Here is a 19,144-nt window from a genome sequence, read left to right on the forward strand (position 1 = left end):
TTTGCAGGGCTGGAACTAGTTTATATCAATCAGTTCATATTTATAATTTGGGAGATGAAAAAAAGTAGAAATGGAGAGGGGATGGAAGAACCCAATAAACACAACTTAGAGACCTTTTAAAAAAAGAAATTGCTACTGCACAAGTTAGGTATACTAGTTATTTCTTTTATGTACACTAAAAGCATATGCACCAAAGACAAATTCCTTGTGTGTCCAATCATACGTGGCCAATAAAGAATTCTATTCTATTCTTTGTATATACATTGCTCAAAAAAATAAAGGGAATACTTAAACAACACAATATAACTCCAAGTAAATCAAACTTCTGTGAAATCAAACTGTCCACTTAGATTTAGATTAGATTTATTGGATTTATATGCCTCCCCTCTCCGCAAACTTAGGAAGCAACTCTGATTGACAATCAAGTTCACATGCAGTTGTGCACATTCAACTTTGTACAGAACAAAGTATTCAATGAGAATATTACATTCATTCAAATCTAGGATGTGTTATTTGTATTCCCTTTATTTTTTTGAGCAGTATATTTAAAATATTTCCAAAAGGCATATTTAGTATTTTATAAAGTCACCCCAATCAAATGAATAGTACTTTATAAAGTCACCCCAATCAAATAAATGCTAATAGCTTTCATTATAATCATAAATAATGAATAATGAATAATAGTTTACATTATACTGTAATCATAATCACCCCAGGAGAAAGAACGCAACATGTGACATAAAAGCCCCAATTATTTTCTGAAATACTGTGACGTCACACCCCCATCTTCCCAAGGACGCCCTCATTAAAACTACCCCCTTCAAGCAATTTACACCAATTTCTCTTCCCCCCCTCCATTTTCCCGCAGAATGAAACCGCCCGATTGTGCCGCTGTCATTGGCCCTCGGCGACAGCCAATAGGAAGACGGAGAGCCGAGGGATGGGGCGGCCAACGGCCTCTTTCCCGGCACCCGCCCCCGCCGGCTGGCCCCGCCTACCTGCTTGTGGACACCCAAGCGGAGGGAAAAAAAAACACACACCAAAAATAAATATATATAAAATCCAGACGTGCGCATGCGCGGGACAGGGCGAGTGGCCGTGGCGCGAGAACGCGCGGGCCGGGGGCGCGAGCCGGAGACGGTTGAGCCGTTGGAGCCCCCTCCCCCCACTTCCGGTCCAATCCCGGTCCAGGCGAAGACAGGACGAGGCTTCGGAGCGGCCATGAAGGTGAACCAGCGGGGGTGGGTGGGTGAGAAGGAGGGGGGCTAAAATGAAAGGGGGGCTGCGAGGGGTTCCCAATTTTTTTGGGGGGGGGGAACTGGGTCGGGGGTCTAACGGTTCCCTGAAGGGGGGGCGTCTGAACTTCCGGGGCGGGGCTTGAGCCCATCACTCATGAACCGGTATTCTGTATTGTGGTGCCATTATTATTATTATCATTATCATTATCATTATTATGTATTGTGGTTTTTATTATTATCATTATGTATTGTGGTTTTTATTATTATGTATTGCGGTTTTTATTATCATTATTATGTATTGTGGTTTTATCATCATCATTTTATATTATTGTTGTTATTATTATTATTAGCAGAGCATTGGGAATCCAGAACATGATATCACGGTCTTTCAAGACTGAAGGATGCCAATGCACTATTGTTACCATCATCATCATTTTATTATATTATTATTATTTTATTAATATTATCAGTTTCTCCGGCGGCTCCCCAGAGAGGTTGATGGAGACCCCCGGCCCAAAAGGGGCCTCTTCCCTTCAACACATACACACACACACCCTTAAATCCCAGCAGGGCTTCAAAACAGACCTTCAAGCAGGATCACAAACATCTATCCTGACCCAGAAGGATCAAAATGCAGAAAATTGTGATTGATTGATTGCACTTATATGCCGTCCCTCTCCGTGGACTTGGGGCGGCTCACAACATTTCAATAAAATCCTAGTATATAAAACACATTAAATCCAATTAAGATAAATGATTAATTTAAAATATTTTAAAAAGCTAAACATTTAAAAACCAAGCCTTCGAATACACATGATAAACATCGTACACATGCACTGGCCAGAGGCTGGATGGGGTCTAGTGACTCCAAACTTGACGCCATATACAGTATATGTTTTCAAATTCTTACGAAAGGCAAGGAGGGTGGGGGCAGTGCGAATCTCCGAGAGGGAAGTTGATTCCAGAGGGCCAGGGCCCCCACAGAGAAGGCTCTTATTTATTTATTTATTTATTAGTTGGACTTGTATGCCGCCCCTCTCCGAAGACTCGGGCCCCTCTGGGCCCCACCAAGTGACATTATTTATACATTATTATTATTATTATTGTTGTTGTTGTTATTGTTATATGTTTATGACTTCTCGGCCTGGCTTAGTAGCAACAACCCTCCACCCCTAATCTTGGTTTGTCTGTCTGTCTGTCTGTCTGTTTATCTCCGAGCAGCTCCAAGTCTTCGTAGAGGGGCGACGTACAAATCTAATAAATAATAATAATTATCTATCTATCTATCTATCTATCTATCTTTCTAATCTATCTATCTAATTAATCTATCTAATCTACCTATCTATCATCTATCTATCTATCTATCTATCTATCTATCTATCTATCTATCTAAAACAATAGAAATATTCTAAATCCAATTTTAAGGTTAAGGCACTGGCTGCAGGAAGGGTTTTTTTCCCCCCTGAATCACAGCAATTCGACATCCCCTCGTCGGGTTTAATCTACTAGATCGGTCTTGGGGAAAGGAGTGGCTGTTGGAGGTTGCGTAGCAAACACACAACACAATGCACAAGTGGTGCCCGTTTGGCATTGGGAACTCTGCAAGGAGCCGTTCAAATAGCAAAGACGAGGAAGTGAAAGAGCTTTGCTTTAAAAACAAGAACTGGAGGATATTTAAGGCAGATTGGCATATAGAATATAGAATGGAGCTTTGGAATATTCAGGTGATAATCCTTACACTCTCACCAATAGTGGGAAAATAAGAAAGAGAAGGGACATCAAACTCAGCTCCCTGCTTAGTGTAGGGTTTTAAATTAAAGCTCCGTGACATTTGACCATCCAACCGTGCTTGGCGTGGCCAGTTCAAAGTCTGTGACACAAGAAAAGCCCTTGGGTGTAAAGGTTAGCTTTGCATTTTTACGTGCGACGCATATACCTATAAATTACGTGTGTACAAGGACTCTTGGTCTGATTAAATAGATCTTTCGCTGCAATCCTGCGATTTGCATCAGAATAAATCCTGGTCTGGAGAGAAAGACGGATGGGACTCCTGTAGCCACAAAAGGTTACGTTTATTGAGTATGATTAAGAATAATACAAGGCATGGTTCTATAACGAGGGGGGAAATGTTTCTAGATGTGATCTAGTCATGGTCACTTCTTGCAAGGAGAAAGCAGCAGCTGATTAGATAGTCCTGCTTGCTATTCATAGATCTTGAATTCTTATTTACAAGCAGCAGGGCTAGAGGTTAGCTGGAGACTCCCTTTATGCAGCCTTCATGTAGTTTTCGGTTTTAAAAAAATACATGGTTATGGATTGGCTCTAGCTTTGCGTTTTGAATCTGCTTGGGCATTCCTCAATCGGAAAGCATGATTGTTAAAGCAAGCATCCTTGAAAGAAACAAAGGCTCTGCCAAGGAATACAGTATTGGAGCAAGGAAATTAAAACCGATAAGAGGAATTTGGCTGTTTAGTGGAGATCCGAGGCTCAGGAGGGGCTGAAATGTGAGCCAGAGAGAGAGAGAGAGAGAGAGAGAGAGAGAGAGAGAGAGAAAATGAAACTGGCTAAAGACAGAAAGGAGAGAAGGACTTTGGAGACTAAAGGATAAGGGCAGAATTCTTTTTTATTATTTTTTAATTATTTTTTTCCTCTTTTTTAAAAAAAATACTTTAAAAAAATATTTTTTTGATTTTTAACAATTTTTATATCACACAACATAAAACAGTGCGTAGTGAATTATGCCCACCACCCCGACACACACACATTCCCCACCACCAAATTGGGGGTGTTCCTTGTATAGTCCACTTAACCCAAGAGCAATATATCTATTTACATATTATAGAGTGATTCCAATTTATTTCTTGTAGCTTGGTCTCGGATTCTGCTCGTCATATATCGTCTTACCTTGTCCCACCGTCCCATCAGTTGTCCCAACTCAGTTTCATTATCCAAATTTATCCTTTTTTCCATAATTTCAAATTGAATATGGTCCACCATGTACCTATACCAATTTTGCATTGTCCATTTTGTCGCATCCTTCCAACCAAAGACTATTACTGCCTGAGCGCTTTCTATTGCTGCTTTTTTTTATTTCTCTAAATTCTCCCATCGCATTGCTTTTTACTAGTACTGCCATTTCCTTAGTGATGGTCCATTGTATATTTAGCATTTTTAAATTCCCCCAAAATGCTTTCTGGATCATCCTGACTACAGCGAGTTCAGGTGGTTCAGAATGCTCGAATGGAGAATGAGACAAGGAACAGGCCAATTAAAAACAAAAAACCCCCCCAAATTAACTGGAAAAACTGTTCCCCCAAAATGCCTGCTTGATTCCAACATTTCCAGGGTGGAAAACGTTGGAAGCTTCTCCAGGCATAAATGCTGTCTCAAAGCTGGCACAATGCCATGTTCTTGGTGTTTCTGTACTTGGTGTTCTGTGGAGGCTGTGCTGTATAAGAAGATCCTGTAGGACAACAGCTCAAAAATTTAGGGTCAGTTTGGGGCATATACAGTATTGTAGATAGCATTGTCACCACAACCTTCCAGGCACCCAAGGAGATTCTAATCCTGCCGTGTTTCCCCCAAAATAAGACCCTGCCTTGTATTTTTTGGAAACCCTGAAATAAGCGCTTGGCCTTATTGCCATGCTCTCAAAACCTGATGGGCTTATTATCAGGGGGTGTCTTATTTTGGGGGGGGAAACAGATAGCTCGTTGCAATTCTTATAGGATTTATTTATTGGATTTATATGCCGCCACTCTCCGGAGACTCGGAGCGGCTAACAATAATAATAAAACAGTGTACAATAGTAATCTAATACTAAAAACGATTAAAAACCCATTAATATAAAAACCAAACATACATACATACCATGCATAGAATTGTAGAGGCCTAGGGGGAAAGAGGATCTCAATTCCCCCATGCCTGACGGCAGAGGTGGGTTTTAAGTAGCTTACGAAAGGCAAGGAGAGTGGGGGCAATTCTAATCTCTGGGGGGGAGTTGGTTCCAGAGGGCCGGGGCCGCCACAGAGAAGGCTCTTCCCCTGGGTCCCGCCAAGCAACATTGTTTAGTTGACGGGACCGGGAGAAGATCCACTCTGTGGGACCTAACTGGTCGCTGGGATTCGTGCAGCAGAAGGCGGTCCCTGAGATAAAGGATGTGTTCAAGGCGTAAGGATTTTGGAGAGATATCACTTCAAAAGTTTTGCCTTCTTCTTGTTTTTCCTCTCCAAAGAAACAGCAGGACGATGTGTTGGTGTATATTTTTTTGATTAAAACTCCCCGAAAGTCAGCAACATCTCAAATCCGAGAAAGGTGGTGTTTCTTAACAGACTCTTCAGGTGGCGTTATATTTATTTATTTTTCTATCCGATAGAACTGTGGGTGGCTGACAATATAGCAAGCAAAATAAGTAAATGTAAGCTAGAGCAGTGTTTCCCAACCTTGGCAACTTGAAGATATCTGGACTTCAACTCCCAGAATTCCCCAGCCAGCATTCTCTGGCTGGGGAATTCTGGGAGTTGAAGTCCAAATGGCTTCAAGTTGCCAAGGTTGGGAAACACTGAGCTAGAGGAATACACCAAGGAGCAAAAAAAAACCCCGAGCTTAAAAACGAAAGAAAGAAACCAAGGAAGCAAAGCCATGTGAACTCCAATCCTAGTTGTGGGGATTTCAGCCTCTTGGCAACTACAATTATCTAAAGCTGGATTGATTATCCATCAGGCTGATCCCTGAAACAGATGGCACCTGTGTCCTGGGACTGTTAAGGCTGCAGTTACCGTCCTACTGGCTCCTTTTTTGCTTTCCGCTCGGTGTAAAATCCCGAGGCTTCGGTCCTTTTTTGCAAGTGGCCACCCTCCCTTTCCGAAAAGATTTCCGAGGAATCTCACCCAGCTTGCTTGGATGGGGAATATTGGAACCTGTGGGGCTGGTCGCTTGCTCCGAATCTCCTTGGAATCTCCTTTATTTTCCAACTTTGGCTAAAGGATTTGGGGGCCAATCGGAGGAGACCATGACAGGTGCAGCAAGGGTCCTGAGTCTCTGAGGAGTGAGATGGGAAAGACGGAGCGGCCTTAACGAAAAGAGGTACAGGCTCCTGAAACAGGAGAGACACATCTGCTGCCGATGCCCGGTTCTGTCGTCGGAAGAATTGTGTGTTGGTTGTCGTCATCGGCACCCCTTAACCTAGACCTGAAAACTGCTTTCTCTTCGACCCATAACCAGTTCTTGAAATTTGTCGTGTGAAAGGGAAGCATCAGGGCTTCTCAACCTTTCTGATAATAATAATAATTTAATAACTTATTAGATTTGTATGCCGCCTCTCTCCGAAGACTCGGGGCGGCATACAAATCTAATAAATTAGATACAAATCTATTAAATTAGATTTGTCGTGACCCCTTAATGCAGTTCCTCATGTTGCGGTGACCAGTGTTCCCTCTAATTTTTTTGGGGCGTGGGTGGAAAAGTATAGTGTCTGAGCGGCAGTCCCTTCGGGACTGAGCGGCACAGAAATAATTAATAAACAAACAAACAAATAAAAAACCCACCCTGTTTTGCCTGAGAGAATTTCAAAATAAAATACTGTACTGTGTGTCTATAACAGTGAGCTCATAATAGGGCAACTCTATCAATATCAAAATGCCCCTTAAATAGTTGAGCTAGTTTCAAACTAGATTTTGATTTTCTTTCTCTCTTCCTTACTCCCATTCTTTCTCTTTCTCTTTTCCTTCCTCTCTTTTTTCTATCTGTTTCTCTCTCTTCCTCTCTTCCTCTCTCTCTCCTTCCCTCTCACTCTTTCCCTCTCGGCTTCTGGGCAGGTTTGGAAAACTCTGAGTTGATGATGATTTTTAAGTGAGCGATTGCTCACTGCTCAGCTTAGAGGGAACTATGGCGGTGACCCCCAATCATAAGACGAGCGCCGATTCTCCCAACAGAGCTGGAAGCTGATTGGCAGGAAGGTCAGAGGGACGCCCCCACTGTAAACGCCGGATTGGTCGGATTGCAAAAATAGGTCCCAAGGCGCCAGAATAGAAGCTTTGATTCCCAATACGGTGGGAAAATTGACTTTGGGTGACCCCTGTTGAGAACCACTGCTGTCATTTCACTTTGTTAATGGAGAAGGTGCAGGATTCTGGACCTTAAAGCCCTACATTAATTTTGTTTTATATTAATGTTTTTTAATTGACTTTTAAATTTCATTATTAAATTTGTAATGTATTGTATTATTGCTTTTTTGTGAGCCGCCCCGAGTCTTTGGAGAGGGGCGGCATACAAATCTAATAAATAATAATAATAATAATAATTATTATTATTATTATTATTATTATTATATTATGTCAATACAACACAGCAAACGAGATCACTATGCTGGATTTTGTATTTCGTCACCAGTCGGGCGCTTCCCAAGCACCTAGGACTGCGTGATGTAGCGGCGAATTATGTCTGCCGATCCCAGTAAAGCGGCCTTTTGCAATTGACAGATGGAGATTTTGTCCATTCCGATGGTTTTCAAATGTCCCCTGAGATCCTTTGGCCCTGCGCCCAGCGTGCCAAGTACCACTGGGACCACTTTCACGGGCTTATGCCAGAGTCGTTGCAGCTCGATTTTTAGATCTTCGTATTTCACTAATTTCTCTAGCTGCTTCTCCTCAATTCTGCTGTCTCCTGGGATTGCGATGTCGATGATCCATACTTTCTTTTTCTCCACAATCAGGATGTCTGGTGTGTTATGCTTCAGAATTCGGTCAGTCTGAAGTCGGAAGTCCCACAGTTTGTTTTGCTTGCTCATTTTCGACCACTTTTTCGGGCTTATGATCCCACCAGTTCTTTGCCCCACTGGTAAATGGTGGTTCTGGCACAAGTGCCAGTGGATCATCTGTGCCACAGTATCACAGCATTATTATTATTATTATTATTATTATTATTATTATTATTATTATTATTATTATTATTATTATTATTACATGGCGTGGGACCAGATTACTTATGGGACTGCCTCCTGCTGCACAAATCCCAGTGACCGGTTCAGCTTTTTAAAACTAATTATTTTTGTTACCGAAATTGGATTTAGATGTGTTTCATGTACTGTGTTTTTTAATAGAAATGTTATGAGCCGCCCCGAGTCCATGGAGAGGGGCAGCATATCAGTCCAATGAATAAATAAGGATCACTTTGTTGGGTGGGTCTTCTTTCTCCGTCGGTTCGGACATTAAGAGATTGACTCTCACGCTGAGAAGACTCGTGTGTGTGTGTCTGGACGTTTCCTCAAGCACGGGAAAGACTGTCTCAAGGTCAGAGGTCAAATTTGCCCCTCTTGGTCTATTCTAGGCAGGGGCAACTTCTATGTGGGCTTCCTGCTGCGGGTTGCTGAATGAGGTCATGGGAACGGGAGCGGTCCGGAGCCAGCAGCCCGGATTTGGAAGTGGAGGGAACCCCTTCCGGTTCGCCCCAAGCACTGACTTCACCGTCTACTCCTCAGCGGCGGCGGCGGGCACGAATCCCGCCCTTTGCAAATCTTGTGGCCTTTCCTTCTCCGTATTCAGGAAAAAGGTGAGCGTTTTAAGCAGCGGTCTTCAAGGGTGGCCATTTTTTAAGATTGGTGGTTCTTCAGTGATGCTGGAATGCTGATGAAATTGGATAAATAAATAAATTGGCCTATAAATTGGATGGGTGGAAAGACGGATGGACAGACAGATAGATGGAGATGGTGGGTGGGTGGGTGGGTGGGTGGCCGGGGGTGTAGGTAGGTAGGTAGGTAGGTAGGTAGATAGATAGATAGATAGATAGATAGATAGATAGATAGATATAGATAGGTAGGTGGGTAGATAGATAGATAGATAGATAGATAGATAGATAGATAGATAATGATAGATAGATAGATAGATAGATAGATAGATAGATAGATAGATAGATAGGGATGGATGGATGGATGGATGGATGGGATGGAGATATTAGATTGAATGAATGAATGAATGAATGATAGGTGCTGCTCCTTCACTCTTTCCTCCTGGCCCGCGAGGCGTGTGACCCCCTTTCCTCCCCCCTCTCCCCCCAGCACATCTGTTGCGAGTGCAAGAAGGACTACTGCTCGGTGTGCTCCGTCTTGCACGAGAACCTCCGCCGGTGCTGCACCTGCCAGCTTCTGCAGGAGACGGCCTTCCAACGCCCGCAGCTGATGCGCCTGAAAGTCAAGGACCTGCGCCAGTACCTGTTCCTCCGGAACATCCCCACGGAGACCTGCCGGGAGAAGGAAGACCTGGTGGACCTCATCCTCAGCCACCACGGGCTGGCCTCCGAGGAGGAGACGGACACTAGCAGTTTGTATTCCACGCGGTCGCAGGCCTCCAGCCTTTCAGCCCAGCACGTTTCCCTCGCGGAATCGGTGTCCTCCTCGCACGGGGACCTCGCCAACCGGCAGGAGAACACAAGCCATGAAGCACAGCCACAGGTAGGGGGCCGGGCTGGCGGCTGGGGAATTCTGGGAGTTGAAGTCCAAATACCTTCAAGTTGCCAAGGTTGGGAAACACTGGCTTATTTAGTTTATTATGGGTTTTAATCTGGTTTTATTGTTCGATTGTATATTTGACTTTTTAATATTTTTGTATTTTATTTATATTTATTTTATTTACTTATTTACTTGTTTGTTTGTTTGTTTATTTACTTACTTATTTATTAGATTTGTATGCCGCCACACTTCGAAGACTCGGGGCGGCTAACAACAATAAAAAAGATAATGTAAACAAATCTAATATTAAAAACAATCTAAAAAACCCCAATTTAAAGAATCAATCATACATACAAGCATACCATGTATAAGTTCTATAAGCCTAGGGGGAAGGGAAATTTCAATTCCCCAATGCCTGACGACAGAGGTGGGTTTTAAGGAGCTTGCGAAAGGCGAGGAGGGTGGGGGCAACTCTGATATCTGGGGGGAGCTGGTTCCAGAGGGTCGGGGCCCCCCACAGAGAAGGCTCTTCCCCTGGGGCCCGCCAGACGACATTGTTTAGTCAACAGGACCCGGAGAAGGCCAACTCTGTGGGACCTAACTGGTCGCTGGGATTCGTGCCGCAGAAGGCGGTCCCGGAGATATTCTGGTCCGGTGCCATGAAGGGCTTTATAGGTCATAACCAACACTTTGAATTGTGACCGGAAACTGATCAGCAACCAATAAAGACTGCAGAGTGTTCGAGTGACGTGGGCATATTTAGGGAAAGCCCATGATTGCTCTCACAGCTGCATTCTGCACGATCTGAAGTTTCCGAACACTTTTCAAAGGTCGCCCCATGTAGAGAGCATTACAGTAGTCGAACCTCGAGGTGATGAGGGCATGTGTGACTGTGAGCAGTGACTCCCGGTCCAGATAGGGCCGCAACTGGTGCACCAGGCAAACCTGGGCGAACGCCCCCCTTGCCACAGCTGAAAGATATTGTGGCAATCCGCCCTGAGTCCTTCGGGATTGGGCGGCATAGAAGTCGACTTAATTAATTAAATGAATAAATAATCCTGCCACTCCAGTGGGGCCAACGGGGAGAGAGACCTGCCCAGTTGTAGGTCACAAAGAAAGCAGGACGGGCTCGCAGTAACTCCTCTTGTGCATTTAGGGGCCCAGCGAAAGACTCTCGGCAGATCTGGGGGCGGACGAAGACCAAGCAGCACAAGAAGTAAGGAACAAACCACCCCATAACATTGCACCCCGAAAGGTTGGCTCTCTTCTCCCTTTTCCGGGACGGTTTTAACTTTAAGGCGACCTCGGGAACTTTGGAAGTCCTGCGGACTCCGTCTCCCAGAATCCTCCAGCCGGCATTGGAATCGTCCCCAGCCTGGAGTTCTGGAAGTCCACGGAGGTCTTTAAAAGTCACCACGCTTGGGCACCCCGGGTGTTAAGGCAAAAGCGATATTTCAAAGCATAAATCGGCTGCCTGCTTGGGTTGCCTCTCCCCAAACTCTCTTTGGCGCCATGGTGGCGCAGTGGTCAGAGCGCAGTACTGCAAGCTGCTTCTGCTGACTGCTGGCTGTACGTCAGCAGTTCAAATTTCACCACTGGCTCAAGGTTGACTCAGCCTTCCATCCTTCCAAGGGGGGTCAAATGAGGACCCAGATTGTGTGGGGCAAGAGGCTGATTGTGTGAACTGCTTAGAGAGGGCTGGAAAAGCACTATGAAGCGGTAGCTAAGTCTAAATGCTATTTTTCCTTCCTTCCTTGCTTCCTTCCTTACTTCCTTCCTTCCTTCCTTACTTCCTTGCTTGCTTGCTTCCTCCCTCCCTCCATCCCTCCCTCCCTCATGGTTGACTCAGCCTTCCCTCCTTCTGAGGTGGGTCAAATCAGGACACAGATTGTTGGGGGAAATATATGCTGACTCTATAAACTGCTTAGAGAGGGCTGTAAACACTCTTTGAAGCGGTATATAAGTCTAGATGCTATTGCTATTCCTTCATTCCTTCCTTTTCTTCCTTCCTTCCTTCCTTTTCCTTCCTTCCTTTTCTTCCTTCCTTTTCTTCCTTCCTTCCTTCCTTCCTTCCTTTTCTTCCTTCCTTCCTTTTCTTCCCTTCCTTCCTTCCTTTTCTTCCCTTCCTTCCTTTTCTTCCCTTCCTTCCTTTTCTTCCTTCCTTCGTAAAATGAGGACCCAGATTGTTGGGGGCAAGAGGCTGATTCTGTAAACCACTTAGGGCTGAAAAAGCACTATGAAGTGGTATAAAAGTCTAAGCGGTATTGCCCTTCCTTCCTTCCTTCCCTTCCTTCCTTTTCTTCCTTTCTTCCTTCCTTCCTTTTCTTCCTTCCTTCCTTCCCTTTCCTTCTTTCCTTTTCTTCCTTCCTTTCCTTTCCTTCGTTCCTTCCTTCCCTTTCTTCCCTTTCCTTTCCTTCCTTCCTTCCTTCCTTCCGAGGTGGGTCAAATGAGGACCCAGATTGTTGGGGGCAAGAGCCTGACTCTCTGTAAACCGCTCAGAGAGGGCTATAAAAGCACTGTGAAGCAGTAGATAAGTCTAGAGGGGGTGGCCAGGAAGTGCCAGCGTGGTAATTGTGGTCACCCGGTCGCACTTACCAGGTGGTGTCCCCTCCACAAGGCGGATGCCCTTTTCGGGGTGAGGGGGGAATGGGAGTCCCTGGTGGTTTGTCTCCCCATTTCGCAGCCTCTGGGGCCCAAGTTGCCTTCGCCCACGAAAAAAACCCTCCCTGTCTTTTCAGACTCCGGGGCAGTCGAGGAAGCGCGCCAGGGCCTCGCTGTCCGATATCTCCAGCCTGGACGAGGTGGAAGGGCTGACCGTCCGGCAGCTGAAAGAAATCCTGGCTTGTAACTTTGTCAATTATTCGGGATGTTGCGAAAAATGGGAACTGGTAGAAAAAGTCAGCCGGCTCTACAAGGAGAACCAGACGAATCACCGGCTGCGTGAGTCTTTCCCGGGGGTTTTTTCTCTCTCCTCCGTCTCGGGCGCTCGTTCGCGGGAGGGAAGTCATGCGCCGCCCTCCGTTTCTCTTCCGTTGAATGCCTCATACTCCTTCACCTAGCGACAGTTGCCGTAGGTCAGTGGTTCTCAACCTTTCTAGTGCCCCGACCCCTTAATGCAGTTCGTTGAATTGTGGTGGCCCCCAACCATAAGCCTAGCGCCAATTCTCCCAACGGAGCTTTAAGCCGATTGGCAGGAAGGTTAGAGGGACCACCCCCACTGTCAACACCTGTGTCCAGCAAACCTGGAAACCAGGGAATTAACAGAGAAATCGGCGGTTCGGGAAATATCAGGGAATTTGTGGAAAAAATGGAATAAAACCAAACCTGTATGTTTAAACGTTAGGGGGAAATTATGTTTAAAAACCCAGATTGCGCTGCCTGGCCGAGTCCAGCAAAAATGAGCATAACTGTGGCTTCCTCAGCTACCAATATTTCTCCATGGTTTAGCCGTTTGGCATGACGTCTTCAACAACCACGGCCTTAACTAGAGCGCAGGTTACAGGGAAATATCAGGGAATTTCAAAATAATAATAATAATAATTAATAATAATAATAATTTATTAGATTTGTATGCCGCCCCTCTCCAAAGACTGCTTTTCCCCTGGACAGCCTGGGATGGTAAAAATATGTTTAAGCATAAAACGTATCAGGAAAGACTTCATGAACTCCATCTGTAGAGTCTAGAGCAGGGGTCTCCAACCGCCGGTCCGCGGACCGGCACCGGGCTGCTGGGGGTTTTCAGCCGGTCCGCGGCGCCAGGGCCCCCTCGGCCTTTCCGCGCTGCCCACCGCCCGCCCCGATTTGCCCCCTCTGCTCCTCTGCCACCTCCTGCCTTTCACCGCAGCTCCTCCCGCACCCGGAACGCACGCCCTGCCCGCCTCACATTTGCCGAGAGGACTTTCGCCCCGGGCTCTCAGCAAGGGGGCTGCATGAGAGGCGGGGCCGGCGGAAGGTGATATTCAATGTCGGGGGCGCACGGGCGGTCTTGCGCGCGCTCCCTATCTCCCTGCTAGCCCACTCGGAATACTGTATTCAAAATAAGAAAAGCCTTCGCCGGCAAAGGCTTTTCTTATTTTGAATACGTATTCCGAGTGGGCTAGCAGGGAGATAGGGAGCGCGCGCAAGACCGCCCGTGCGCCCCCGACATTGAATATCACCTTCCGCCGGCCCCGCCTCTCATGCAAACCCCCTTGCTGAGAGCCCGGGGCGAAAGTCCTCTCAGCAAATGTGAGGCGGGCAGGGCGTGCGCGCGTCACCGCTGAGAAGAACGGAGAGAGAACGAGAGTGAGTGAAAGCAACAGACAGCAAGATAGAGAGAAAGTGAGAAAGAGAGAGTGAGAGAAAGGGGGGGAGAGAAAGAGATAGCAAGAGAGAGAGAACAAGAGAGAGAAAGAGCGTGAGAAACAAAACAAAAGAGAAAGAGTGAGAGAGAGAGAAAGCAAAAGAGACAGAAAGAAAACAAGAGAGAGAAAGTGAGAAGAAGAGAGAGAAAGAGGGGGAGAGAGAGAGAAAGAGAGAGGGGGGAGAGAGAGAAAGAGAGGGAGAAAGAGAGGGAAAGGGGGGAGAGATAGCAAGAGAGGGAGAGAGAAAGAGAGAGGGAAAGGGGGAGAGAGGGGGGAGAGAAAGAGGAGATAAAGGAAGAGGAGAGAGAGAAAGGAAGAGAAAGAAAGAAAGAGGGATAGAAAGAGAGAGAGAGTGAGAGATGCTCAGTGAGCCTTTCTTTGAAGTTGCCTTTCTTTCTTTCTTTCTTTCTTTCTTTCTTTCTTTCTTGCTCTTTTTCTTTCTCTCTTTTACCTTTCCTTCCTCTATTTCTTTTCTTTCTCCTTCCTACCTTCTTCCCTCCCTCCCTCCAGTCCTTCCTCTCTTACTCTCCCCTTTCATAAGTTTCCTTGCTTCCTTCCTCTGTTCCTGTCCCTTCCCTCTTTCCTTCTTCCTTCCTTCCTTCCTTCCTTTCCTCCCTTCCTTTCCTCCCTCCATTTCTTGCTTTCCTTTTCCTTCCTCCCTTCTTTCCTCCCTCATTCCCTTCTTTCACTCCTTCCTCTCTTACTCTCCCCTTTCACACCTTTCTTTGCTTCTTTGCACCCTTCTTCTGTTCCTGTACCTTCCCTCTTTCCTTCCTTCCTTCCCACCCTCCGTCCATTCATTCACCCATTCCTCTCTTGATCGCCCCTTTTACGGTGCCGCTGACAGCTAGCTCCCCCCCCCCCCCCATCGGGCCATGGAAAACTGGTCTAGTTGAAAGCCGGTCCCTGGTGCAAAAAAGGTTGGGGACCTCTGGTCTAGAGGACAGAAGGGAAAAAAGGGGGGACACGATTGAAACATTTAAATATGGTCAAGGGTTAAATAAGGTTCAGGAGGGAAGTGTTTTTAATAGGAAAGTGAACCCAAGAACAAGGGGGCACCATCTGAGGTTTGTTGGGGGGAAAAGATCAGAAGTAACGTGAGAAAATATCATTTGACTGAAAGAGGAGTAGATGCCTGGAACAAATTTCCAGCAGACGTGGTTGGTCAATCCACAGTCACTGAATTGAAACCTGCCTGGGATAAACATAGATCCATCCTTAGATATAGGGAATAGTAGAAGGGCAGACTAGATGGACCAGGAGGTCTTTTTCTGCCGTCAATCTTCTATGTTTCTATGTTCCAAGGCGCCAGAATAGAAGCTTTCGTTCCTAACACCATGAGAAATTTGTCTTTTTATTACTATTTATTACTTATTAATTGATAATTATAGTTTAATAATAATAATTGATTAGATTTCTATGCCGGGGCAGCTCACAACACAAAGGGGCCATGAAGGTCTTAGAAACATAGAAGTCTGAAGGCAGAAAAAGACCTCATGGTCCATCTAGTCTGCCCTTATCCCAGGCATGTTTAAATTCAGTTATTGTGGATTTACCAACCCGTCTGCTGGAAGTTTGTTCCAAGGATCTACTACTCTTTCAGTGAAATAATATTTTCTCATGTTGCTATTGATCTTTCCCCCAACTAACTTCAGATTGTGTCCCCTTGTTCTTGTGGTCACTTTCCTATTAAAAACACTGCCCTCCCGAACCTTATTTAATCCTTTAATATATTTAAATGTTTCGATCATGTCCCTCCTTTTCCTTCTGTCCTCCAGACTATACAGATTGAGTTCATTAAGTCTTTCCTGATACGTTTTATGCTTAAGACTTAGGCGACCCCTGTGGAACGCGTCCCGTGTGCCCCCCTGTCTCTAACCGCGCGTTTCCTCCTCGGCAGAAGTAGAGAAGCCTCCGCCAACCGACGAGGACGACAACCTCTGCCGGATCTGCATGGACGCCGTCATCGATTGCGTGCTGCTGGAGTGCGGCCACATGGTCGCCTGCACCAAGTGCGGCAAGCGCATGAGCGAGTGTCCGATCTGCCGCCAGTTCGTCGTCCGGGCCGTTCACGTCTTCAAGTCCTGAGCGGCTGGGCTCAGCACCCCCTCCCGGACGCTTCCCGCTGCACATTTCTTCCCGAGACGGCCACGCTGGGGGTGGGGTGGGGCTGGGCGGAAGCTCTGGAAAGCCTCCGTCCTCCCCACCCACTCATTGCATCCTGACCGGGAGCTTAGGAGCTTTGACCGATTTGTTATTTCTGCTTTGCAAGTCAGATGCCTCTTAAAGATAGAGATGTGTGAACTGGAAATGCTTTCTCTTTTTCGTTTTTATTTTCTTTCTTTTTTCCCACCCCCCCCGCCCCCCGAGACAAAAATAATAATGCAGTGGTGCCTCTACCTAAGAACACCTCTACTTACTAACGTTTCTAGGTGTTCCAAGATATTTTTGCCTCTTCTCAAGAACCATTTTCCACTTACAAGCCTCCGAAACTGTAACCGGAAATAGCAGGGAGAAGCCTCCGTGGGGCCTCTCTAGGAATCTCCTGGGAGGAAATGTCCGGAAAGGATGGGGAGAAACCTCCGTGGGGCCTCTAGGAATCTCCTAGGTGGAAACAGAGCAAGAAAACGTGGGGAGAAACCTCCGTGGGGCCTCTCTAGGAATCTCCTGGGAGGAAACAGGGCCAGAAAAGGCAGGGAGAAACCTCCATGGGGCCTCTAGGAATCTCCTAGGTGGAAACAGGGCAGGAAAACCTGGGGAGAAACCTCCGTGGGGCCTCTCTAGGAATCTCCTGGGAGGAAACAGGGCCGGAAAAGGCGGGGAGAAGCCTCCGTGGGGCCTCTCTAGGAATCTCCTGGGAGGAAACAGGGCAGGAAAACGTGGGGAGAAGTCTCCGTGGGGCCTCTCTAGGAATCTCCTGGGAGGAAACAGGGCAAGAACAGGCGGGGAGAAGCCTCCGTGGGGCCTCTCTAGGAATCTCCTGGGAGGAAACAGGGCAGGAAAACGTGGGGAGAAGCCTCCGTGGGGCCTCTCTAGGAATCTCCTGGGAGGAAACAGGGCAAGAAAAGCCGGGGAGAAGCCTCCGTGAGGCCTCTCCAGGAATCTCCTGGGAGGAAACAGGGCCAGAAAAGGCAGGGAGAAACCTCCATGGGGCCTCTAGGAATCTCCTGGGAGGAAACAGGGCAGGAAAATGTGGGGAGAAACCTCCGTGGGGCCTCTCTAGGAATCTCCTGGGAGGAAACAGGGCCAGAAAAGGCAGGGAGAAACCTCCATGGGGCCTCTAGGAATCTCCTGGGAGGAAACAGGGCAGGAAAACGTGGGGAGAAGCCTCCGTGGGGCCTCTCTAGGAATCTCCTGGGAGGAAACAGGGCAAGAAAATCCGGGGAGAAGCCTCCGTGAGGCCTCTTCAGGAATCTCCTGGGAGGAAACACCCTCCCCTGTGGTTTTCTCCCAATCGCACGCATTATTTGCTTTTACATTGATTCCTATGGGGAAAATGGCTTCTTTTTTACAAACTTTTCTATGTAAGAACCTGGTCACTGAATGAATTTAAGTTTGTAAGCAGAGGCACCACTGTAATGATAATCAGGCCAGACTCGAGTTCAAGAGTTGAACTTGTAGGGGGAGATCCGACGCTCCCGATTGCTCTCTTCTGAAAAATAGCACAAAAAAATGAGAAAAGACAAAGAAAGGCCAATTCTTCTTGTAGAGCAACGGGATGAAGCAGTCTTCCCTGGCGGTGTGTGTTTGTGTGTGTGTGTGTGTGTGTTTTCTCGCCCAGGGTGGGAAATTTTGTGGGTGGGCGGGCAGAGCAGTTCTTGTGCCAATCACCCAGGGTGTCAGCCCACCTGGTGATCTACATTTAGCCTTAATGGGGAAGAGTTGAACGCTGCCTTTTACAGTCTGCGTGAGAGAGAGAGAGAGAGACAATTTGCATCTGTGTCCCGGCCACCCTAGCAACGTCGTCGGAATCAGAACGGGAAGAACTGAGTTTACATTCTCGCCTTGAGAAAGTTGACCAGGATTTGTCACATCGATCTGGCGTCCAGTGTCACCAAAAGCGATGCCATACAGCAGCAGAGGCATTTAAAATATATACAATGCTCAAAAAAATAAAGGGGGACACTTAAACAACACAATAGAACTCCAAATCTATCGCTCTCTCTTTTGCCTCCCCACCCCCCTTTCTGGGCTCTGGATATGTTTCTCCTATCACAGTAAATGAGGTTGAATGTTTATAATTTTAGAAGAGCTGTGTGTGTACATACACATACAATTTATATAGTAGATAATGTATATTTTTGTGCGCCTACGTGTAATACATACGTGCACATATGGCGCATGAACATAGAAAAAGAGTATATTTTGGATGTTCAGTAATGCTAAATAGACTGCTCACAAAAATTAAAGGGGACATTGAAACCACACAATAGAACTCCAAGTCAATCAAAATTCTGTGAAATCAAACTGTCCACTTAGGAAGCAACACGGATTGACCATCAATTTCACAGGTTGTCAGCACATTCAACTTTGTACAGAACAAAGTGTTCAATGAGAATATTTCATTCATTCAGATCTAGGATGTGTTCTTTGAATGTTCCCTTTAATTTTTTTTTGAGCAGTGTATATAAAAAGCATTGTAAAAAATCAAAATGCACAAACCACACGGGATCGACCACAGTGTGGAATGTCTAGGACCCCCCCAGACCTGGTCTTGAGGAGGGAGGGGGGCTCCATAGCAGCTTTGTCGGCTGAGGAACTCTACAAAGTCTTAAAGTTGCCAAAATTGGAGACCCTCGACTTAAATGACCTTTCTGGCCTCTTCCAACTCTATCATTCCTGGCTGGCTGAGGAATTCTGGGAGCTGAAGTCCACAATTCTTTCAAGAGTGGGCAAGGTTGGAGACCCCTGCTCCATAGGAGAGGTGCCTCGATAGAGAAAGGTTTGGGGAGACTTCCTACCTACCCCCTCTTCTGAAACCGGAGTTGGACCGATCTATCCTGCCTGCAGTGGACGGGGACACCAGAGCCTCCTGGTCATCAGGATTATCTGACCACAAGCAAAGCTCCCTATCGCAGCAATTGGCAACATCAGGTCCGAGGTGTGATCCCAGTTCCATG

General features: G+C 46.4%; 1 protein-coding gene across 2 annotated transcripts; it reads left to right on the forward strand.

The window, feature by feature from the left end:
- Window positions 1–919: 919 nt before the first annotated feature.
- Window positions 920–16,335, forward strand: RNF34 (ring finger protein 34). Of its 2 annotated transcripts, none has more exons than XM_070763231.1 (6): window positions 920–1,227; window positions 8,565–8,786; window positions 9,292–9,684; window positions 10,838–10,897; window positions 12,420–12,621; window positions 15,925–16,335. In XM_070763231.1, the coding sequence occupies exons 1-6, from the start codon at window positions 1,075–1,077 to the stop codon at window positions 16,110–16,112; spliced, it is 1,218 nt and encodes a 405-aa protein (XP_070619332.1). In that variant the 5' UTR covers window positions 920–1,074; the 3' UTR covers window positions 16,113–16,335. The 2 variants fall into 2 exon arrangements, with proteins under 2 accessions (XP_070619332.1, XP_070619333.1); XM_070763232.1 differs by having other exon boundaries at window positions 986–1,227; window positions 15,928–16,335.
- The last annotated feature ends 2,809 nt before the right edge of the window (window positions 16,336–19,144 follow it).

Source organism: Erythrolamprus reginae, chromosome 10 (assembly GCF_031021105.1).
Source record: "Erythrolamprus reginae isolate rEryReg1 chromosome 10, rEryReg1.hap1, whole genome shotgun sequence".
NCBI classification, from domain to species: Eukaryota; Metazoa; Chordata; class Lepidosauria; order Squamata; family Dipsadidae; genus Erythrolamprus; species Erythrolamprus reginae.